General features: G+C 44.6%; 1 protein-coding gene across 2 annotated transcripts in view; it reads right to left on the minus strand.

The window, feature by feature from the left end:
• Nucleotides 1-1,079: 1,079 nt before the first annotated feature.
• The window catches only part of LOC146641360 (uncharacterized protein C1orf21 homolog), a 31,378-nt gene continuing 7,678 nt past the window's right edge, over nucleotides 1,080-24,779 (minus strand). Inside the window, exons 2-7 of one of the 2 annotated variants that reach the window (XM_085399174.1) lie at nucleotides 18,788-18,863; nucleotides 17,464-17,593; nucleotides 6,046-6,128; nucleotides 4,950-5,017; nucleotides 4,019-4,079; nucleotides 1,080-2,634 (exon numbers count right to left, since the gene is read on the minus strand). In XM_085399174.1, the coding sequence (XP_085255300.1) occupies nucleotides 2,587-2,634; nucleotides 4,019-4,079; nucleotides 4,950-5,017; nucleotides 6,046-6,128; nucleotides 17,464-17,554 (351 nt within the window). In that variant the 5' untranslated portion in view covers nucleotides 17,555-17,593; nucleotides 18,788-18,863 and the 3' untranslated portion in view covers nucleotides 1,080-2,586. The remainder of the gene's footprint in view (nucleotides 2,635-4,018; nucleotides 4,080-4,949; nucleotides 5,018-6,045; nucleotides 6,129-17,463; nucleotides 17,594-18,787; nucleotides 18,864-24,779) is intronic. The other variant, XM_085399173.1, reaches the window with a different exon arrangement.

Here is a 24,779-nt window from a genome sequence, read left to right on the forward strand (position 1 = left end):
CAGGCATGTGAAGAAGAAAGCAGGCCCGCTATCTCTGGCAGAAGTTTCCCTAACCGGGTCTTAGAATCAGGTGATTACAAGCCAAGGTGAGCAACAGCATAGAGTAACCCACCAACAGCTGCATTTGTGTATCGTCACTGTTATTTTCAGCACAGAAACAGCTGACACTCACCTGTTTAGCTGTGCTCACCTCCACGTAGGCTGCCTCTCCACCTCCACCCACTACTTCTCCATCGCTTTAGTGCTGATATCACATTTTCCCCATCAAACCATCCTTCAGAGAGCTTAAAAACTGACACCCACTCCACCCAACAATTTTTATCAAAAAGGATTCCAGGTAAAATTTCAGCGAAGTAAAGGCCAACACCACAGCCTCAACAGACCCCTGTTCATCTTTACCAGCATGAATGATATTCATTCAGCTGTGTGCCTGCTGCAGCACACTCCTACATCAAGTCTGAGGGGATATACGAGCATATGATTTAAATATATTTTATATTTATATGATTTAAATGTGAGACGAGGTCGTGTCCCCCTGCATGTTTTACAATTAAGCTTGTAGATCGTGTTGTTTTAAGCAGGATTTCGTTGCCTCCTGAAGCTCTTTGAATAATCTTTGTGCTTGAGAGATGTCACGCTGACCTCCGCTTGACAGTTGGGCTGAATTAGCTCATGCACCCGGAGGGCTCACATTTATATAGATAAATAATTTCAAGAGCCGTGATTTGAATACTCATTGGAGAATTGCTGACATCTAACTGATTTATTTTGACCTAGAAAAAAAAAATGTGAGTGCCCACGAAGTTGTTGATCATGGCCAAAATATGTTTATATGTATTTATTAGAACGCCTGCAGAGCAGACTGCAGTACTGAGTCTGTGCCAGCAGGTGGCAGAGCACAGCGCTGCAGTTATGAATGAATGTGCTCTGACTGCATGGCTTCAGGCAGCATGACCACAGAAAAATAGACTGACTTCTCCCTCCTCAGTGCACTGCCGGCATCATGGCGCTCCATTACTCTGCTCCGAGTAGCGGGGGCGCGCACGCGCACATTAACATGGTACACACAGGATCAGAGCTTCTGCGCTTTCTATTTTTAATAGAAAAAAGTATTCAAAATAATACAACAGTAAGTATCCAGTAAAGATGACAACAGCAACAAAACAAAACAAATCAAAGAAAAAGAAAAAAAAGTGATTAGGTCTGTGTCTCCACGGCAACCATGCATCCTCCCCTTACGCTCAGCCCAGTTTGCTGCTTCAGTGCCAGTGTGTGTGTGTGTGTGCGCGCGCGTGTGTGTGAACACTCAGCCAAAGCAGAAATGTGGAGCTACATGGAACACCTCTGACTGATGCACATGACAGTCTGCTGGTGAAATGAGGAGAACACATTAATGTGTTTGAGTGACTCATATCGATACGCCGAACGTGTGCTGGAATGCGTGTGTGCTACCATATGTACAAGAATAGACTGCACGTGCACGTTAGCACGGCTCTGCCAGGTTCTGGTAAAAGGTGGAGGACGGATTGGGTTGAGACACAGATGCGGTGAATTATGCAGCTTCACTCTGATTGCTGTGGCGGTGAGGGCGATAATGGCTTTGATGAGGATACACTACGATGGAAGCCAAGAGTAAAACAAACTGAAGAAAAGAACATCATGGAAGGGAAGGGCTTGAGTGAATGATTGGCTGGAACAGAATAAAAAACAAAAACAAAAAACAAAAACAGGGTCCTTGACTTCAAGGCAGGAGGAGTTGAGTTTCAAATCACCAGCTCGCTCCATATTCTCTCTTATTAAAATATCCCCAAAATATTCCCCCCTTTCTCCGCCTTCCCTCTTCCTCCCTCACCCGTTCTCTCAGGCTGCCGCGGCCCAGGCCAGCCTGACTGTAGCCAGGCAGGCCAAAGAGTTCAGTGTGGATCCTGGTAGTGTTAGATATCTCCTTCCCTGCGCTCTTTCTTCTCCACTCGTGCATCTCGAGACACCCACCAACATGTTCCTCCTTCCTGGGCCTCCGTATTTGGGAAGTTCTTTTGTCCAATTGCAGAGGTTAAATATAGACAGACAGACAGACAGACAGACAGACAGACAGGAGGACAGATGGAGGCCTGCGAAGCCGCCTTTATCCAGCTCGAGGAAACGGCCGTGCCCAACCCGTCAGAGGCGAGTTCACGCGATGTGTGCACATCCGTCACTGCGTCATCCTCCATCCCTCCCTCCTTTCATCTGCCTGTCACTTCATCCCTCGCCACCTCCATCTGTCCACCCGGGGCCTGAAGGGGTGAGGCGCTAAGTAAGGAGGGCTGTGTATAGTCTCTGAAGAAAGTTTTCTTTATGCCATTCTCTCTCTCTGTCTCAAGCATCCCCCACTCTTTCGCTTGTATTTAAAGTATTATCTTTGCCACATGTTCAACAACTCACAAAATCATACCAACATAAAGTGTCCTGTCAACACCCCATTGGTCAAACACTGATTTAGCGCTCTCTCAGGCACACGCACACACACACACACACACACACACACACACACACACACACACACGGTGAGGCTCTCTGTGGGGGTGACTCCTGGGGGCCTCTGTGCTATGTCCCATCTTCCTCCTCCTCCTCCTCCGAACAGTAGTCTCGTCCCTGCAAACAAAAGCATGACTATGAGAAGAGCCGACACCTGTTACACCACCTCATTTACACAGACCACCATCAGTCTGCAGGCACCCGATAAAGTGCTCAAAGGTGGGCTAAACTAGCTGCTCTCCTTTCCTCTGCAGAGCTTCTCCAACTCTCCTCAAAAAAGCTCTGAAATCACAGGATGCCTCAGAAGGACGCCGAGTGCAGTACTGTAATATTTCCACTCTGTATTACTTTATAGTAATGATGCTTTTCAAATTAAAAGACTTTTACTTCAACGTTAATGTGACAGATATGTTTTCTTTTTTCAGATTTGCAGATTGCACTCATAATGTTTTGATTAAAACACCAGACAGTAATTAAAGCTCTGTTAACGGGCTTTATTTTTGGGCCACATTAACATATTATGACCCGATTGCATTTATACAAGAAAACAGCAGCCTAGTAAAAATCCATCATGTAACCCTATCCATCAGACTCTGCAGCAAGTATCACTATCATTCATCTGGAAATCTGTTTTTTCCTCCAGCATTCGCCGTCATTCTCATTTGTGTAGCTCTCTGTTGACGTCAAACAAGTCACAGAGATGATTTATAGAATCGCATTAAATCTGTGGCATGGCTGGAACACGGCTTTAACTACACACACTGCAGTCACAGACCATAATAGCTGTGACTGTTTGGAGGCAACATCCAGTCTGATTTTAGGTCCCCGTCACACAGGCCTAGAGACCGGTTGCAGAGCGGTTGCTGGCAGTTGCACCTCCCCGTGATTTGGTCACTCATAATTTGCAGGGAACATTCAAACTTCTCCAAGTTTCATAACAGTTTAAAAGCGAAGATGACTGCACTTCTTTACGTTATTTAAAAAAATGTTCCACCTCTCATCCAAGAGGCTCCTTGGGGTCTGATGGATGAGAAGGAACGCCTTTGAAAAAGACCACGGTGACCAAAAACCTACATGGACGTACTCTCCGATTTCAGCTGCAACCAAAACAGGTCCCAGGATGCAACTTTTATTCGCAACTCCTGGAATCAACTCCAGATGTTTGAAATATATCGAATACACCAACATTTTACTATCTTCACGCTGTAGCTACATTTCCTCATCCACGTTTCAAGGCCGAGGTGAAAATTTTAATCCGTCATAGCGAAGCTGAATCGAGGATTACTCATTTCACTTTGGGTGCTTCTGACTGTTTATGAGCTTGCAGTGTAATTCAAGAGGCAGACTAAGAGCAGCGAGCGCTCATCACCGTGGCGATCACCTGTTCCTCCCCCTCAGTGAGGGAGATGTTTAATGGTTTAGGATCCAGCTGTTATTTTAAATGCCCTGCCCCTCCTTCACTGCAACCCTCCCCAACAAACCCCACTTCCGGCCTCCTCACCTTCTCAATCTTCTCATCCAGCATCCTGAAAAATTCCTGCTGGCTTTCTGACGTGTGAATGCTGAGAGACACAGACACAAATGGAAAAGTTAGAGAGGGGGGGAGAGGAAGTTGGAGGATGGAGATGAGGAGGAGGGGGGAGGCAACAAATACATCATGAGAATTTTCCATTACAACCCCCCCACACACACATACAGCACAGACACGCACACACATCCCTCACCGCAGTGTGAGAAACAGTTCTGTTTGGAGGATTTTAAAAGATCATTTAATAAAGAATTAATGCAGCAAAAGACTAAAGACTGCAGCCGGCAGCAGCCGTGATGTACGCACGCAGAGGCTCATCAACATGCATGCAGCGGGGGCCGGCCACGAGGCAGGATTACAAAAGCCAGACACAAAATATCGCTCGCTTCACGTCATAACATTAACATACTGAGGTGACAACTTAATGGAAGCAGCCGCTTATGAACACATCAGTTCAGCCAGATTCAGACGCGCTTCAATAATCATTTCTGTTTGTTTTCATTAGAACTCGTCAGAATAAAAAGGCTCCGGCTTGAATTCGAGTGAAATAACGTTCAGCCTGATAACTTCGGCTTATTTTTCATTCGCAAGATTATTTCACATTTTTCTAGGTCCCCTTTCTACTGGCTGCATGGCTCTGAGAGGGGGCCCCCGCCACAGTTTAAGAACCTCCGGCTCAACAGTTCATTTTGAACGTTGAAAACAGACGAAATCAGCGTGGAAACAGAAAGAGAAACTGTGGCTTCCTCTGTCACAAAACAAAAAGAAAATATATTACGTAATGTGAGCAAACTGTACCTTTGACATTTGTCATTCAAATTACCGAAGTTGCCCATAAAGAATAGATGTTATTATTTATTCCCACTGCATGTTTACGAGATTAAACCCGCTACTCATGACTTACTTGGATTTGATGTTTGGTGCAGGAACCTCTTTCTGCTGTTTGCCCTTGTGCTGGACATTACTCTTCTCCTGAAAACGCACGCACATGCACACCATTAGTTTTCATTATCAGCTGATAGATACGTTTAAAACAAACAGCTACATCACTGGAAGCAAATGTCACATCAAACCTGGATTATCAAATTACAATCCTCACCCAGACGGCACTGCGTGACGGGCGTGGGACACGGGAAAGAGGCATAATGTATGTATGCCTAATAAAACTGATTATCGGCTCTGATGAAGGTTGATCACCATGCATGCGTTTCCTGCTGTGTTTCCGCATCATGCATTTTCCACCTCTGAGTCTCTGAGTGAGGATTACTTTGTGAGAGCAAGCAGCTACACGGATGCTGGTCAGACCGCAAACGGCAGACGGACCGGGCTATGTAAAAACGCAGCTTGTGTCTTACAACAACTCATTTGGCGCTATATAAATAAAACTGCATTGAATACAGTCCTTATCTGTTGTGTGTGTCTGTACTGAAAATGCGCATGTGAGACAGTATGACTCATGACTGCAGACCAAAACTACCTACAGGTAAAATAAAATAACGTGAACCTGAATATGAAGGCAGACCTAATTTACATGACGCTCATTCTTTTCAGTCAGTTAGTGATCTGGAGAGGATAAAAACCTGTTTTTGCAAGTTTCACCTTTTGAGGAATAATGCATCCAAACATTATTATGTAACAGGGAAGCTGTTCTGCAAATTTCTGAAGCAGAATGACTTTCCCAGTCACGATATAGTACGTCTTTGCACCACTGAAGACCTAAAAGTTTTGCAGGAGGGAGTGAAACCAACCGAGCGATCAGCCCACACATTCCACACACGCCTCATGTTGTTTCTACCTGCATGCGAGGCAAGTTTTGTGTGTGTTTTTTGCACTAAGACAATGTGTGTGTGCGTGCAGGCTGGTCAGGCTGATGGAGCCGCCTCTGGACACAAACAGCAGTCTTTTCGCCTCATCTGATGGACTGTCAGGAAAAGGTCTGCGAGTCTGTGAGCCGATAACAGGCTGTCAGCGGATGGTGTGTGCGTGTTTGTGTGTCTCACCAGGTTCTCCTGGTTGCGTGCATTCACTCGGTTTTCATCCCCTCTCATGTACTTCACCTCCTCCACTCCCTTCTTGTATTCGTCTGGAAAGAGAGAGAATGAGGGATGATTAAAGGAGGGAGGAAAGAACAATAAGTTGCATTTATCAGAAGAAACAGGGACCAAATTCCTTTCAGAAATAGTTTAAGAACGGCTCGTCAGCCTTACTGTAACCTCGCTGCAACAGCAACATGGCCAGCGACTATTCCATTGATTGTTGTTATAATTGGTTCAAGGTAATCTGATAACTATGACCTGATGGGGTGTACTGAAAAGTGGAGATGACAGCTGAGGGATAAGCAGGAGGACACAAGTTTCCATTTTAGCTACAGCAATTCATCTGATGAGAGAGAAAGCAACGACGGGCAGACACCGAGGGAGAATAAGTGAGTAGTGGGTATGTGAAATGAGAGGAGACGAAAAGGGGGGGGAAGAAAAAAGAGGCGATAAGGAGGAGTAAGCTGCAGGGGATTTAAGATCAGTTAAACAGCTTCTGGGCTTCATGGACAGCTTAGACGGTTAAGACAGTTAAGACAAACTCAGAGGCAGCAAGAGCGTTGGCCATCACCAAACGGCGCAACCATCTGCACGGTTCAACCACCGCGCCCAGAACGTCTGGCCTCAATCAAGCCCACAGCTCAGACTCAGGGCAATAAATCATCCAAAGTTATTTTCCCGATACCGTCCGAGCCCCGATGATTAGCCCAAGAACAGCCAAGATATCGCGATGCACACAGTCAACCCACACAAGTGCAAACTGTGCAAACTAACGAACGACAGCCGATACTCATTACGGATCTTATCATTAAGTCCATAAACAAATATCACAGTCCTTTATGACTTCCACTCGGGTGGTTCTGTTTCTGGTTTTCACTGTGTCCACGAACGCGATCGCTTGAAGAGTTTTGAATGCCATGTGATCAAACTTTGTGGGGGGCGTAGAGCGGGGTCGTGTTTACAACCTGGCTCGTGTCCATCGAGGCCTTCAAGGTCAACTTCATGATTTTGTCATGAAAACTGACAAAAAGCCTTAGAACGTGTGCATACAGGGAGTGCAGAATTATTAGGAAAGTTGTATTTTTGAGGAATAATTTTATTATTGAACAACAACCATGTTCTCAATGAACCCAAAAAACTCATTAATATCAAAGCTGAATGTTTTTGGAAGTAGTTTGTAGTTTGTTTTTAGTTTTAGCTATTTTAGGGGGATATCTGTGTGTGCAGGTGACTATTACTGTGCATAATTATTAGGCAACTTAACAAAAAACAAATATATACCCATTTCAATTATTTATTTTTACCAGTGACACCAATATAACATCTCCACATTCACAAATATACATTTCTGACATTCAAAAACAAAACAACAACAAATCAGCGACCAATATAGCCACCTTTCTTTGCAAGGACACTCAAAAGCCTGCCATCCATGGATTCTGTCAGTGTTTTGATCTGTTCACCATCAACATTGCGTGCAGCAGCAACCACAGCCTCCCAGACACTGTTCAGAGAGGTGTACTGTTTTCCCTCCTTGTAAATCTCACATTTGATGATGGACCACAGGTTCTCAATGGGGTTCAGATCAGGTGAACAAGGAGGCCATGTCATTAGTTTTTCTTCTTTTATACCCTTTCTTGCCAGCCACGCTGTGGAGTACTTGGACGCGTGTGATGGAGCATTGTCCTGCATGAAAATCATGTTTTTCTTGAAGGATGCAGACTTCTTGCTGTACCACTGCTTGAAGAAGGTGTCTTCCAGAAACTGGCAGTGGGACTGGGAGTTGAGCTTGACTCCATCCTCAACCCGAAAAGGCCCCACAAGCTCATCTTTGATGATACCAGCCCAAACCAGTACTCCACCTCCACCTTGCTGGCGTCTGAGTCGGACTGGAGCTCTCTGCCCTTTACCAATCCAGCCACGGGCCCATCCATCTGGCCCATCAAGACTCACTCTCATTTCATCAGTCCATAAAACCTTAGAAAAACCAGTCTTGAGATATTTCTTGGCCCAGTCTTGACGTTTCAGCTTGTGTGTCTTGTTCAGTGGTGGTCGTCTTTCAGCCTTTCTTACCTTGGCCATGTCTCTGAGTATTGCACACCTTGTGCTTTTGGGCACTCCAGTGATGTTGCAGCTCTGAAATATGGCCAAACTGGTGGCAAGTGGCATCTTGGCAGCTGCACGCTTGACTTTTCTCAGTTCATGGGCAGTTATTTTGCGCCTTGGTTTTTCCACACGCTTCTTGCGACCCTGTTGACTATTTTGAATGAAACGCTTGATTGTTCGATGATCACGCTTCAGAAGCTTTGCAATTTTGAGACTGCTGCATCCCTCTGCAAGATATCTCACTATTTTTGACTTTTCTGAGCCTGTCAAGTCCTTCTTTTGACCCATTTTGCCAAAGGAAAGGACGTTGCCTAATAATTATGCACACCTGATATAGGGTGCTGATGTCATTAGACCACACCCCTTCTCATTACAGAGATGCACATCACCTAATATGCTTAATTGGTAGTAGGCTTTCGAGCCTATACAGCTTGGAGTAAGACAACATGCATGAAGAGGATGATGTGGACAAAATACTCATTTGCCTAATAATTCTGCACTCCCTGTATGGTCAAAATATAAAAAGTAAGATTTCAAATGTCAGATTTGACCTCTGACCCTCCTTTATGGTGAACAGACTGATCTGAAGGTCAGGACCTGAGTTATTTAAATGTTGCACTGACAACATGCTTACAGGGAATGTCACACAGGGATCGTGTTACTTTATCATGACTTTTTTTAGACACATAACAGTAACAGATTAGAACCGTTTCAATAAATGTACAATTACTAAATGTGTAACCGATGGAGTGAATGCTACATGTGTACTATATGCACATGAATATATGGAAGATACTCTACTATTCCCTTAAAAGTACACAGTGCCCAGAGAGCGAGCTGCCTGGGCGGATGTTTGTGCTCTCTGGCTGCTTCTTGTTGTATTTTAGATGACATTAATGAGCCTTTAAAGACCAAAGTGAACACACTGTACAGTTCCAGTATGATGAGGCCTACTGCCAGCCATGTGTTTATCATGTTTATTGATGATTATTAATGATCAGTGATGTGGGACGCATTGGAATGGTTTTAGGACCTTTAGACAAGCTCTTAATAAGAGTGACCGTAACGTGAAATGATATGTACGGCATATTTGCGTAACCCCGAGCCCCGCCTAACCTTGAGCAACAACACAAGCTCTGCTGACTACCTCGTAACTGATAAAGCAGCTGAGAAGGCGATAAGTACCAGTGGCTTTATCTCTTACACACTTTGTATTTTGCCCCCACGCTCTCTCTGCAGTGTGTCTGTCGGCGTGACGTCCGTCTGTGCCCCCGCGTACCCGGCTGAAGGGTTCGCCCAACTCCTAACCTGATGTGTGCTTAAGCCCACGATCACCTGTGTTTTTACATCGCGCACGTGTGTCTTTAGAGCCGAAATAATTAGCGAGAGAAAGAGAGAACGCTGGCAGAGATGAAGAGAAAGAGACGAGAGAAACAAATGCCAGCTCCTTTTCTGCTGTTTGTCTCAGGAATGTAAACGAGTCGGAGCAAAGCAGCTCCTGTCTGAACATGCCGACAAACACACACATACGGCGCTGTAACACAGCACAGGCTCACCGAGCTCAGGTCTGCTCTGTAAACACAAGTGCATACGGTGCTACTGTAGGAAACAGTACTAAGAGCTATTTCCTCTGCTCTCCTGATGGCAGAGGGGCAACAGCATCAATTTCAAGCTATATAATCTGTTTTTTTAGGGCAGAGACAAACGAACAGAGGGGGTAAAATTAGCAGCAGCTGCTGGATTTACACTAAATCAGCCTAAACTGGAATTTTAAAGCAAGCATTGAGGAGCATGTGGCATTATAATTTGGGTGAGCTGCAGCCTGAGAGGTTAAAGTGTTTGAATGTTCTGCTTCTGTCACAGGATGGCAGCTGAACGCGACGATAAACGGTAGACAGATCAAAGTGACCCAGCTTGCACCAATCAAGAGTCATCACATCACAGACTTTGCTTCGATTTAGATAGGAGCAAAGAAAGTGGTCACGCTGCGCGAGTTGTATGTGAAGCGTGCGTGCGTGCGTGCGTGCGCGTGGCACGCTGTGTCACAAGAGATGACATGGGTGTTTCGTCACATCGATGCTGGGCTCGCTTTGGGTGAGAGGGAGGGAGCCCGTCGGAGAGGGGAGAGATGAAAGGGAAGAACTATTTTGAGAAGCCGCGATTTTGTGATGTGGACGTCGTTCACATCTCTGATTACAGAGCGGCGCTCCGCGCTGACCTTAAGATACCAGCAGTCAGAGTGTGTGTGCGCGTGTGTTCACATGTGTGTGTGTGCACAAGCATGTTTCATTGCAGATAGAAATGGAAACGTCTTTGAATCAGCACGTTTGTCATTTCATGCGAGTGCAGTGTTTGTTTGGGTATGAGTCATTTAAATCGCCTTATTTAAGCGTGTGTGTGTGTGTCTGCTCTCATAGCTCTCGCTGGCCTGTCCTGTGGCTATGTCACTCTGTCCTTCCTGCTGTGTGTCCTCCCTCTCAGCCAGCCTGGCTACAAGCCATCATCGGTCTGGCCGTGACACTCACACCTGAACGCGAACCCTCATCTCTAAACAGGCGCACACACACCAACCATCGCTCCAATGAAATGACTATCAGCTTTGAAAGGAGAAGAGAGAAAAATAATTGTTTATGATATTTTGAACAGAAATCTTGCCGGCAGGGATAAAATGATGAAAAGCAGGAAGAGAACGATCTCAAACAGTTTATTACTGCAAGGCCCGTTTAACATTTCAGCTGGAGTCACTGAACTATCGGAGGAAGGTTATACAGTTAACTACAACTGAACTAAAGCACTGGCTGTGGGAACACATTAGGCAACACCTTGCTAATGCTTCAGAACCATCTTTATACTTTATGGCACAGATTCAGCACACTGCTGGAAACATCCCTGACAGCTGCTGCATCCATGACGTTTACCGCATCCTAAAGTTGCTCTATTGGATCAGATTCATCATCACGAACAAACCAGTTTGAGACTATCTGAGCTGTCGGAAGATGGGTACGGTGTGGACTGGCTCTTACATAGAGCTTTTCTACTCAAAGCATCAGCGTCAGAAAGCCTGGGGTGGCTTTAGCTCAGGTGGTAGAGCAGGTTGCCTACTAATCGGAAAGTTGGTGGTTTGACTCCAGTCTTCATGCAACAACTGAAGTGTGAATGTGTGAATGTTAGCTGGGTGAGCTGGTGCAGACTGCAGCTTCACTTTCCTGTATGTAGCTCACAGGAGCCGTTGCAGCCCATGTGCTTCAAGCTTCAACATGCTACGGATTCAGAGATGTTCTTCTGCACACCTAGTTTGTAATGAGTGGTTATTTGAGTTATTGTTGCCTTCCTTCAGCTCAAAGCAGCCAAACCAGTCGAATCATATCATCTCTGTGACGGCGGAGACGGCCACGTCGGAAAATCCCAGCAGAGCAACAGTATCTGAAGCACTCACACCAACAACTACATTTACAGTCACTTAAAATCACCTTCCTTCCCCACCCTGGCAATTAGTCTGAACTTCAGGACATCTTGAAAATGTCTACACGCCTCAGTGCCCTGAGTTCCTGCCATGTGATTGGCTAATTAGATGTCCGTATTAGATTAGACTGAGAGGTCACGACTGACTCAGAGCCCTTACGTGTTTATTAAAATGCCAAAAAGATACTCTGATATCTCATCTCTGAGTAATACTCCCACACATTATCACCGAAATAGCAAACTGATAACACAACTAATAAAAGTTATTGACTCATGATTAATCAGTAAAGTAAGTAAGAGATGCAGGAGACACGCCGGGTGCCGATATGTGTTTCCAGAGACTGACACAGCTGCTCACAAATGAAAGTCAGTTACAGCTTGTCTCTCACTGTCACTAAAACTCTTCCAAGATGAAAGGAACCTGAGGAAAGTCTCATCTGTGTGAAAACAGTCAAACTTCACGTAAAAAGAAATAAAAACATTAAGTGGAATTTGCAGTGTTGGGACAGCTTCTCAGAAATATCCAACACTGAGACAGATCATGCTTTTGTTTGATGAAGGCTCTCGTCTGATCTGTCGTAACGAGAAAGTTACAAGCGGAGAAGATTAGCGCAGGCTCTCTGCTCATCTGCGAGCTGAGCTGATGGATTCAATAAGTAAACTTTACTGCATAAACACGACTTTCAGAGAACTCTTACATACGGATGAGACCTCCTGTATGCATAAAGAGCTTAAACACTTCTTGTGTGCATTAGAGCCTCTCCTTGATTATCCCAGTGACATCAGGGGATGGATGGCACCGAATTTCCTTAATTTTAAAGGAAAAAAAAGATTGGGGTCATGCTTTTTAAATCCAGTAGCTCCAGCTGTATCCCTACCTTTGACTTTTCCTCCTTGGCCATACATGAAAAATCCAGCATCACTAATTTAGGTGTGAAAATGGACCCCAGCCTAAAACTTAACCGCCACATGCAAGTCGAGTCCTCCCTGTTTTTAAGTGCTTTCAGTTGAGGCAGCTGTCAAAAATCAAGCCCATCCTGTCTAGATCCCACCTAAAGGCATCACCTCTCGTCTGGATTATTGTTACTCTGCCTCCCTCTCACGTCTACACCCGTTACAAAAACGCTGCTGCACGATTTTCACGACCCTGTCGGCTTGTGGCCTTCATCGGGGTCATGATGAAGCCGAAACGCGTTGGTCTGGTAACCTAATAACTTCTCCATGCACCTGGGACGTAGGTGAAATTGTGCCAGAAAAGCAAACAAGAGCACATAACTCAGATTTTAGCGTAGTACTATTTCAAATCTGGCATTTATGAATGAACTTGTAGCTGATTCAATGTTTTACACTTGATCTCTCATTTTTTTCTACAGCACTTATGTTGTTTTTAAGTGCTTTGGAAATAAAGTGATGATCGTGATGATGAAGTGCATGGGAGCAGATATGCATACACAGACACTTAAATGCTCATTTCCAGCTCCACAAATTTTGTTGTTGGACTCCAGAGTAGCTTCCTGTGATTTTCTGCTTAAAACAATCTTTATTTATCTTATACTGGACCTCAGGACATACTTTAAACCAACCTGCTTTCTGATTGGCTGCCTTTCACAGAAGATTTCAGCCGCAGGTGGTTGGTACCAAGGTCGGTATGACCATCCACCATTTTAACAGTAGAAAATGAGGAAAGGAACAACAGGTCAGCACAGGGCTGGACTGTATTTGAGCTGTCTGTGCATGACTCTGAGTTAGCTTCCTCTTTAGTTCAACTTCTGTAATCAGCTGTGGAGCTTGTGGCTTCTGAAGATCACTGAATGAATCAGGTTTTTTTTGCCTCCCCTCTGAACACAGTCCCACTTAACCACTGAGCTGCTGATGAGCCCTCTATTAAAAACGCAACATACCTTTAAAATCAAGGTCCATTTAACCCAACATCTGCTGTCAGGGGTCACACAAAGGTCATTATCAACCCAAGTTAACCTCTGGTTTCTCAATGATCACGTTCACATGACGGAGGCGGTGCTGTATGATTCACCAGAACCACAGACAGGCCTATTGTCAGCAGACCAGTTGAAAAAACGGACAGATGAGCAGTGTTTAAAAGCTCTGTACGGATGATCATCACTACAAAGAGCTGGTGCATTTGTAAAGTTTAAAGGAAGGAGTGTAATTGAACTGATTAGTATTACATCACTGAGTTCACTGAGACTCGGGAAAATCTGACAGATGAAATCCGTGTTCAGATATGCGGAAGACAGTGTCGGTTTTTAAAATCTCTCAGCTGCAGCCCCGAGAGTGTGAGAGCAGGTACAGAACAAGTATAAAAGCACAATTCAAATGTCAGCCTAGCGCACATGCAAATGTGATATAAAGGTCAACAAGTACAAACATAGGTGCCTTGTTTTCAGATATTAGAGCTGATAGGGAGGATAAAATTAGTAGAAATCTATTTTTCTACTAATGTGCGTCAGGGAAAGACAATACTTTAAAAACTTCCTCTTACTCTCAGCACACTGAGGTCTGAGGCATCTTTCCAGGTCGCAGCCTGCTCTGCAGCAGGTTGTGTCTGCAGCAGAAGTTAACATTGCGATGTATACCAGCAAGAAGTGAACTGCCTTCATAATACTGAAAACCTTCTTCTCCTCCTTCTTTTCCATAAGTGGTCGTCACAGCAGACCGTCTGCCCCCATCCCAGCATCCACCTCTGTCACACCGACCCTCTGCATGTCCTCCTTCACTACATCCATGAATCTTCTTCATCATCCTCTCTGCCTCTGCTGCACATGTGCAACCCATTTCTGCCTCTCTGACTCTGAGCTGCCCCTCTGATGGATTCATTTCTAATGCTGCTCTCACCTCTGGTTCCAAGTCTATCTTTCCATCCCAGGGATTGAACCGGTGACCTTCAGGTCTGTGCGCTGCCCCAGAGAGGAGTCGTTTTCACTCGGCACGCAACGTACACAGAAACGATGTCCTTTGTGACTTTGGGCTGTCAGCTGTGTTTTGTGTTCCTCGAGTTTAACAGGGAACCGACGGCACAATCGGTTAATTCAAGAAAGCAACTGGTCTGTTTTGTTTTTTTCATCTGCGATAATATTTCCAAGGTCTGATTCTCATTCGGCAGTCCGATAAAGAAAGCCCCGAGTTTCTTTGAACAATAATTTCTGAGCAATCCCGTTTTACTCCCAGGAAGTGATTGTAGCGTTGTCTGCTTGTGGCACAGAAGGACAGTAACGTGTTCATTCAGTGAGACAGTCGAACCTTTCAGCACAAAAACTGAGATAAACACTGAAACTGCACACCGCCTTGTTTTCTATAAATGTTGAGCTGCCACATATACAATCAGATATACTTGCTATCTCCACTCTAATCTCCTCTGACTGTAATTATTACAGACATCAGCAGCACGATGTTGTGGAGAGTGTTGCTATTTTCCCTCGTCGTCCCCTCAGCGTTTGTGTAATGGAGCTGAGCCTTTTCCGGTTATTGTGTGAGAGCGACTGAGAGAGGGTTGGGGAGGGGAGGGCAGGGCATTTGGGGGGTTGGTTAGGGTTAGCGGCCGGAGTCTGAATATCTGGGACATACAAATACACACTCACGCACACAGAGGGCACAAGGACAGACTGATTGCCAGACAATCTGTTGGAGGCAGATCTGCATGAGCATGAATAGGGCTTACTGTCTAACTGAGCACACTGATATGAAAACATCAGCGCATACGTGAATACAAACACACCGACGCGCAGCCCGCTGGGGTTACACTTGTGTGCGTAGGCTGACCAGAGCCGACCAGTGTTTTCCGCCTAAGTCATGAGAAGTAAACCGGATGCTGCGAGCCAGTTTGGCAGTGGTTGTAAAGGGCGGCGAGTCGAGTGGGAAAGAATGACTGCACTGCACAGTATGTGACGACAGCGACAGCAGAAAGATGTGCACGCGAAGCGGGTGAAGATAAGGAAGGGGGGCATTAAGAAGGGAGATGCTTTTGGGGTTTTGAGGCCTGGGATAACTCTAATCCGCACAATCCAGGTCACTTCCATCTCTACCTTCACACACACACACACACACACACACACACACACACACACACACACACACACACACACACACACACACACACACACACACACACACACACCTCGGATATTCATATCTTGTGGGGACATCTAATTGACATAATGCTTTCCCTGGCCCCTTACCCTTAACCTAACCATCAAAAATGAATGCCTAACCCTAGCCCTTACCCTAAATATAACTATAACCCAAATGTAACCCTGACGCTAAAACCACATTTTGAGCCTCAAAAATGCCTTAAAATGTGTGGTCCCCATAAGGGCTGTTGGCCCCCACAAGTATTGTAATTGTCCAATTTTTGGTCCCCACAAAGATATCCCCACACACACTCAAATAGTAGTCCAACCCATGCACTGCCATTCCAGATTTCCCTTTAACCAACTGACAGTGAGACTAGGGGATAGGATGGGACTAAGAGGGAGGAAGGAGGAGGGGATGTGAAAGGACACAAGGTTCTGACCTAATGTTGTGCCAAAGAAGAGAGGAAAAGAGCTGGGAGAAACACTGGGAGATGAAGGCAGGAAGAGAAGGAGGAGGGAGGAGAAGGGGGTGCAGAGACCCAAAATAGTGTGACAGAGAGAAAAAGGAAGAGAAGAGCGAGGCCTTGAAAGGGGGGACGGGAAGACACAGAAGTTGAGAATAGATTGAAGAAAGAAAAAAAAAAGGCCTGCAGCGCCAAAATACGTCACTCTCTTCCTCTCTCAAGGAAAAAAATGTTCATCTCATTGCTCTCCTTCATGTCTCCTTGCCGTGTTCTGGCGCTGCTCAGAAGACAAAGCGGGAGACGAGAGGGCAAAAGAGAACAGAGAGGAGCACGAAACAGGGCAGGAGCAGAGTTAGAGAGGGGTTACAGGGAGGAGGTGAGAGGCTGGAGAGGAGTTAGAAAGATCAGAGGGAGAGGGGGATGACAGATAGACAGAGAGAGGGGACCTCCTGTGGATCATCATCTGCCACATCCATTCACCCGCCTGCAGCTATACCAGAGTGTTGCTCCTAATTCTTAATCGCTGTTAATCCCTCCGCCACCCATCATCTCTCTCCGGCTCCAGCTTTTATTCCTGCCCCTCATTACACAACAGCCGGCTACACGCTGCTAAAGCAAAGGGAGCAACTAAGGACTGTAGTATATTCATTACTAATGAATCTCTCTGCATTTTTTATTAATCAAATCTACAAAATTAGGTCGTGTTTGGGAGACACATTTGTAGAAAGTGAGCATTGTTAAAACTGTTGTTCTTTTGAGCTAATCCAGCTGTTTTCAAACCTTTCTGGCTGGTTACCAAAGCAGTATGGACTCATGATGCCCATCAAATAGCCTTTGTCTGCTTTGTGACAGCAGTTTACCATTTACAGTTTCAGAAACCTTCACTTTTTACATTTTTAGCATTTGATGTCAGCGAGAAGACGTTTCTCTGTTGTTCTACTCTAATAAAAACGCAAGAATAGCAATATGGAGATGGAACGAACACGCCAGGTCCCATCCAAGGACACGACTCAACGCCGTCATCTCACTAACTGGTTACTTCCTCTCTTACACGAATTGTCAACACAGACATCTCCAATAAAAGCGGCGGTGTTGACAGTTATTGTCTGAATTGGAGAACTTTACACTCCGCCGAAGTACCGTGAGCTGTAACAATGAGGATGTATATTGTGTGGGCAGGCGGGGTAATGGGTCCACGCTGAGCAATCAACTGAGTGAAATGGAGCAGTGAAGATTTTATTGACATCCGTTCGCGAACTGACCGGTGAAGACGTCGCCGTTGCTGTAGGCCTTGCCGCGTCCCTCCTCATCGCTGGGCACGGCCGACACCTGCTTGGCCGAGGTGCAGCCCATGGCCTCACACTCTGAAACTTCTCCTCATCGCACTCTCACCTGCACAGAGAGAGAAAACAAGACTTCGTATTCACGACAGACACAATAAAACGAACAGCGCTGTTGTTTTTACGGCGCTCTGACAAACATGATCGACGGTTTGAGCTTTTATGGCGACTCCCGATCGGTGCAAAATGTCGTTTATGTTGTTTTTTTTCCATGCAGCACAACCCTCAGAGATGACTTGTCTTCATTTTCCCATCCTTTCCATGCCTCTGAATCAGGAAACCAAAGCACACTTCACAGAAGTGTGAATTCACACCTGGCGTTAAGAGGCTCAGTAGAAAGAGAAATGCACATTTATAGCGCATGCTGCAGGTTATTACTTCCTCATAAGAGTTTCTTTCAGAGCTAAAAATAGCCACTGCCATTAAATACATGGAGCAGCAGCAGCAGGGGTGCAGTGCAGGGTAAATAAAGAGCATAACCCATCTGATATATGCTTTATGCTTTTTATTCTTGTTATACAAAACACCTAAAAAAACTAAAAGAAATGCATAAATAAATAAATGTGTTTTGTGAAACTGAACACAAATGTATTTAAATGTGAAAACTTACAGAGCTAGTCACACCTGAATATTTGGACTTTTGATCTGAAAACATTACTAAGTGATGTTTATAGAAAACCTCTTGGTTGCCTGCGCAAGCAGCAACATCAGCATCCGTACCTTTGGCTGCTTGGTGAATATTCACCACCCTCAAAGTTCTGTTTGTCTCCAGCTGTTAAATGTCCAGTTCCCTCTTTTGCTAAATGCCAAACTATGTTCCTCCGATAGATGTTTGCCGTCTGTCTGCAGTGGGCCGTGAAACTGCCAGTGTAAAATACACTGTGTCTGTGAAAACTAAATTAACGGGTGAGCTAAGAGAGTGAAGCTGTTGGTCTAAACAACCAAAAATAATTAGCTGAACTCTACCAGTATCACAGGAGCTGCAGGTGGGCTGATCAGTGACACAGTTCAGGTGTTATTTAGTCTTTGGATTCATTAATACAGAGTTAATGACTCTGCAATTAATGACTGTGATAAGTGCAGAGTTAAACTAAAAACTAATTACAGCACAGCCCGCATAGATTTTGTGCCAGATAGCAATGCTGATTTTTATTAGTGAGAAGATAATATTAATATAATCCCCAGTATAAGTGGCTGCAAACGAAAAATACCAAGTTCAAGGACAGGGGAGGAGACACAAACCAACCTCAGGGGGTCACGAGTCCAAACATCTGGCATCAAAATCTGCCAAAGCTGCTGAAACTACCCCTTCTTCTAATATCCTGCAAAAAATTCAACATAAAAAGAATAGGTACATATTACTATATATAAATAGCTCATTAGAAACCTCACCTAAAATTACACCAAGCGTTTCCAGTAGTGACAGTGCATGTATATCATGAGTTATCTGAAATGTAGGAGAAAAAGGCAACTTCAGATGACCCCTCCCTGATTTGTTCAACTGTCTGTCCAAAGTTCATGAATGTAAATGTCTGACTAGCTGTATTTATGAAGTTACACAGAAAAGGAGAAGTGATGGGATTTTATGGGAACTACATAGCAAGTTAATGTGATTATTGCACCACTATCTGCTCAGTAGTGATGCTTCTCTGCTACATGAAGCCAACATTGCTGAAGAGATAAACCCTTCCCTAGATTACACCAATTTGTGTTACCATCCATTAAAAATAAACAAACAAAAAAAATTGTTTTGCATATCCGGCACCATGATATAAGGATGCACTGATCTGTTGACACAGAGTAAAAATCCAATAGCTGTGTTAAATGAGCGAGGTGTTCCTACTCTGAGGAAGACACTGCGATTATTCTTATATGGACTGTTAACATCATCAGGATCAACAACAAAAGTGTAAACAGGACTGCAATGCATAAAATGAACGATAAAGTCTCTCTACATGAGCAAATGCTGCTCTGCTACTGACTGTGACACAGCAAACGCAGAGCAACAGGGAGCCACGTTCACCGCATCAGCATCGACCTTTTCCAGTCCGGATATCCAATCCAAATATCAGATTGGTGATCTGATCTACCTGGAACATCGGCGATACGAATACGGCTCTGTGCTATTATACTGTTTGGCCTGTTCATGCTGTTGGTAAACTGATATACTTAAAATTTGAAATGAATATTTTATTTCTAGATAGACAGACATTGCATATATGCTAAAAAGTGTAATTTTGGCCTGTTGCTAGGCAGTTGCTAGCCATGCATAATGAAACTTTTGTGGATATGAGTTTGATGTCACTCCCCTGAAACACATTTTTTTTTATGAGGTGTTGAAAGTTCATAAATGCTAAAAACGAATAGTTTTCATCTGTTGCTAGGCAACTTGATGCATTTTTAATGCCTGATATAGATGAGAACCATCAGATAAGTAGTAAAGCACCTGTAGTTCAAGTTTGAGTGCAGATGGTCTCAGAGGAGTTTACAGACAAAGACACCAACAGACTGATTTTATACATTACAGTAATATTTTCACTTTCAGCAAACCTGTAACCTGTAAACCAGTCTGACTCGGCCGTTAAGTCTCTGTAATTACTTCAACGCAACTCAGAGCTTTGTTTGAGAACAACGTGAGGGCATGAACAAACTAAATCGAACTCATCGTTACTCTATAGAAAATAAGAAAACCCTCCCACCCTGCAGAACAGCTAACACAAAGCTGCACACGCTGTATGTAGATAGTTTTTGTGTCACTCACACATGCCATATGCTGTCTCTGACAGGCCCATCTGACTGCTGCCACTTACAAAAATGCGCACGCACGCACGCACGCACGCACGCACGCACACACGCACACACACACACCTGATTAAATCTGTGCCGCCGGTACATAAATAATAAGAGGCAGGGTGAGGAAGAGGCTTTTTGAAGACACTGAAAATAGAGAGAAAAAGACAAAGAGAGGGAGGGTGGGTTGAGCTGAAGGGGGACAAGGTGGAAGGAAAAGGTCTACAATAGGTGGGACAGAAAGGGTCCAGAGAGGAGGACGAGTGCACAGCTTCAAAAGAACGCCGCCTGGCCCTCGCTGCTCCTTCAGAGCGTTTGAAGTTGACAGGAGGCCGTCTTTAGGTTGCGCCCCACCAGCTTCCATCTCACTGGATATGACACAAAGCACCAGGTGCACAGCGCTCGAGTACCTGCGTGTGCAGGTACTATGTAGCCCAGAATTTACTGGCCAGTATTATCAGCAAACTAAGCTGCTGCTGTTCCCTTTATCACAGGCTGCTTCATTCACTGTCACTTGGCAGGTTGTCACTCGGTGAGGCAGCAGAGGAGTGTCGAGGAGACTGCAACAATTCTCAGGAACAAACCATACATAGCAAAAAAAAGAAGCATCCTGAAATTAATTATCTTTCGTTGCTCCTTTGAGACTCTGAGGTGTGTGAATATTCAGTGCAAGATGAGAGAACTCATATATGAATCCCTTTCTCAGCTCTGCAGGAGAAAAGACATTAATCTCTGGAGCCTGAGCAGAGCTTACACATGAATTTCTCTAAGGGCCTACAGGCAAGAGGGAGTAATACCTTGCGGGCAAGAATCCAGACACTTAGACACACACATGCAAGCTCGGGATGAGTGTGTAGGGTCACCTGTGGCTTGAGTAGGAGTTCTGGTCTAGAGAGCAGCTTATCAGCCCGTCCCAGGCAGCCTGGGATACCTCTTACTACAACTACCACTCTGGAACAACTCAATTATGCCTCACATGTGCTCATAAAGCCACCATCACCTCACACACAGCTGGGAGATCTTAATGCAGCAGTCTGAGGCACGCTGTCGTAAAGACACAGCAATAATCGCATCCCGCATTATCTGTCTCTTGACATTGGCACATAAATGAGGGAAGAAGCACGAGGCATGCACCTGGAAACGCTGCCGGAGGAGCCCATGTTATCTGTCAGAGTTACATCACAGTGAAGTGGAGAATCAAACGCCAGAGATGGAGAAAAAAAGATAGAAAAAGAACATGCCAACAAAGGTAACGGGAGAGAGGACACCAAGAGCGAGCAGTCAAGTCTCTCTTCACTATTAGCGTACAACTGAAGTGAATATTAGATGAACAAAGCACAGAAACTCCCTTTCCGAAAACCACCGGAGGACGTACGCTGAGAAATGTGAGCAGCCGTGATAGACGTGAAGTTTCAAAGGGTCTCTAGTGTGTGGGCAGCATCTGTTTGAAGGCTTTGATTTGTGTGTATTGAAACATCAAATTGTGAGTAGGAGCAGGCTTAAAATAGACCTAGCACTCCCAGAGCTATTGTTGTGTGCAGGGATAATGCTAGGCTGTGGATCCTTAGGCCATGCTGCTATTACTCGGGTTATGCATATAAGCTACAGCCAGAACGGCAGACTATTACACAGCCAAACACACCTATAAATAAATAACACCAAGGCCAAAGGCTCAGACATTCTTCAGTGGCGCATAATTCAAGAAGTCACATCCTTTCAAAATCAGACTTCTGCTCATTTTAACACTTGGTCTTCTCACAAGCATCACAAAAATCTTTGGCAGGTTTTAACGAGGAATGCTTACATGAAGGGTTGAGTGTTGGTTTCATCATAGATAATATATTTTCAGAGCTGCACAATCAGAAACACATGTAGAGGTTTGAACACCAGACACCCAACAATATATATTATGTCCTTCAAGTTCAACTTTATCAGTATTTGTTTTATCTATTATGGTGTAGTTATCTCACTTCGGTTATTTTTTGCTGCCAAACCTACTGAGATATTGCTAAGACAGAATCAGTCTGCAAACAATCTACTAAAAGTCTGCCAACAGTCTTCCAACAGACTGCCAACAGTCTGCCACAACTCTACTAATAGTCTACCAACAGTCTGCCAGAAGTCTGCTACAAGTCTGCAAACAATCTACTAAAAGTCTGCCAACAGTCTTCCAACAGTCTTCCAACAGACTGCCAACAGTCTGCAAACAGTCTGCAAACAGTCTGCCAGAAGTCTGCTACAAGTCTGCCAACAGACTTCCAATAGTCTACCAACAGTCTGCCATTGAACTGGGTCATTTCCATTGTTTGCTGATGATTCACCAATTAGCTGTGATAAGTCATCAAAAATCACACATTTGTTGTTGCCTACATGGACAGAATTTCACATTTAATCAAACTTCATAATAATAATAATAATAATAATAATAATAATAATAATAATAATAATACTTTAAAGAATTCATAATCTGCACACAAAATATGGAGATACCAATCTGAATTGATTCTCCAGCTTTAAACCTCCACCTCTAAACACGTGCATTTTGCTCAAAATATGTCTTAAATCGCCACTGTAACACATCAGTATTAACAATGCAAATGTGAAAATTGTTTTTTGGTTGACGTTTTTTTTTTTTTAATTAAGTCAATTTTTACCTCTTTATGTAGAGCAAAGTGCAGGTAAATGGCTTTTTGAGGGAACTGCACAGTTTAATTTACAAACTACAATAAAACGCTTCGACAAAAAGCCACCAAAGGCTCGTCCACTGTGCTGCTGCACGAGCCGCGCTGGCATTGTACGTTTGCACGTGTTCCACTGTACAGTGAGATCAGTGCATACACTTTTAGGACTGGCAACTCCAGCAGGAATCAGCCCGAGTTAGTACTGAGCTCTGCCCAATGCGCTATTCTGTGCCACGTGCAAAACCACAGTGGGGCGTTGCTCAGCTTTGATTTAAATACGGGAAAAAAAATCCACACCACAGTGTGGGCCAGCTGTTGAGACGGAAAAAAAATGTGCTCAGCCAATTTTTACCTATTGAAGACGTGTTACAAATAAATAAGTAAAAACTGGGAGTTCTGCAGTGTGTGAGCTCTGTTTTTTCCAGTGTTGATTTAACCCACAGGACAGCAGGACTGAGCTGCTCTGTAGATGCTCAAGTGTGTCAATGAGACAAGCCTGGCAACTCAGTGTATACACACACGGGCCATGTTGGCTCAGCTTGTGAGCCAACATGGCCCGATAAACATCCAGTGTGTGAAAAGGATAAAAGGTTCTTAACACCAACTGGCACACGACCGCCTCTGGATCCAGATGCTCAAGATTCATTATGAGCATATGGGCCAAAACAGAGGGGCAACCCAGTTTAAAGATAAAGAAGTTGTGATGTCAGCTAGCAGCTCTTGCGTCATTCAAGCCGATCTTACCCCAGATTTGGCGCAGAGCCTCCTGTTGCTGTTTCACCTCGTAACCAATTGTAAGCAGTTTGAAACAATAATCCTGAGCCAGGCGATACAAAGAGCTCTTCTTAAATGCAGACCAAGTTGTATATTTAACACATGGCAAATAACCAGACCCTGAAAATTATTTGGCAAACACAGAGGCCTGCCCATGCCTGCATATGTTGGTGTGGGACGTGACCTGCCCTCAGGTCTGTGAACAAGCCTCCTTTACAAGTCAGTTTGTTAAAGGAGGAACTCAGAAAGCGCTGTGAGGAAGATGTGAATGCTTGCACAAACACAGGTCGTGCACACAGACCGAGTAGTGTGCAGTGCAAGGGTTTCTCAAATGCAAGATTGTGCCAGAGGGAGCACAAGCAACCACAGAGCCTGAAAAACGGGCCAAACAAAGGCGGAAAACTGGTTGAAGCATAGCAGAGAGTTTTTGTTTAACGGGTTTATTTCTGTGCGTGAACTGGACGTGTACGTTTATCAGTTCCCACCGTAAAGCTCCCGGCTGTGATGGGGAAGTGCTCGCTCAGCAGCCATTTAAGCCTCAGGGAGAGTGACTTCAGGGCAGCCTCACCTGTGACGACACAGCGACAGTTTCTATCTTTGCTTCATCATCTTCACAGCTGAGTGCTGAGCTACGCTTTAGAAACTGCATGTCAAAAACACAAAAAAGGTTTGGATGCGCTTTAAATCTAAAACAAAAAAAAAGAAGAAGAAGAGAGAATTCAGTGGTTTGAAACGGCTCAAAGCCTATATTTAATTGAAAATAGTACAAAACACAACATATCATTAGGCTCTTTTTGAGTTTACTGCAAGGAGCACATCTCCCTCGGTGACGTGCAGCGAGCGTGGGCAGCTGGACTTTCGGAGCGGTCATGATGTAATACATGCAGTCTTGGCTGACATAATTAAGGACTTCCATGAAAACACAAAAGCTCATCTGGAATGCAGCATGTGTATAACATTCAGCATTAATGGTGCCTTCTCAGGTGGAACATC

The sequence above is a fragment of the Rhamphochromis longiceps genome, linkage group LG23, assembly GCF_057381845.1.
Source record: "Rhamphochromis longiceps isolate RC_006_pf linkage group LG23, R_longiceps_female_GT1.1, whole genome shotgun sequence".
In the NCBI taxonomy this organism is placed as follows: domain Eukaryota; kingdom Metazoa; phylum Chordata; class Actinopteri; order Cichliformes; family Cichlidae; genus Rhamphochromis; species Rhamphochromis longiceps.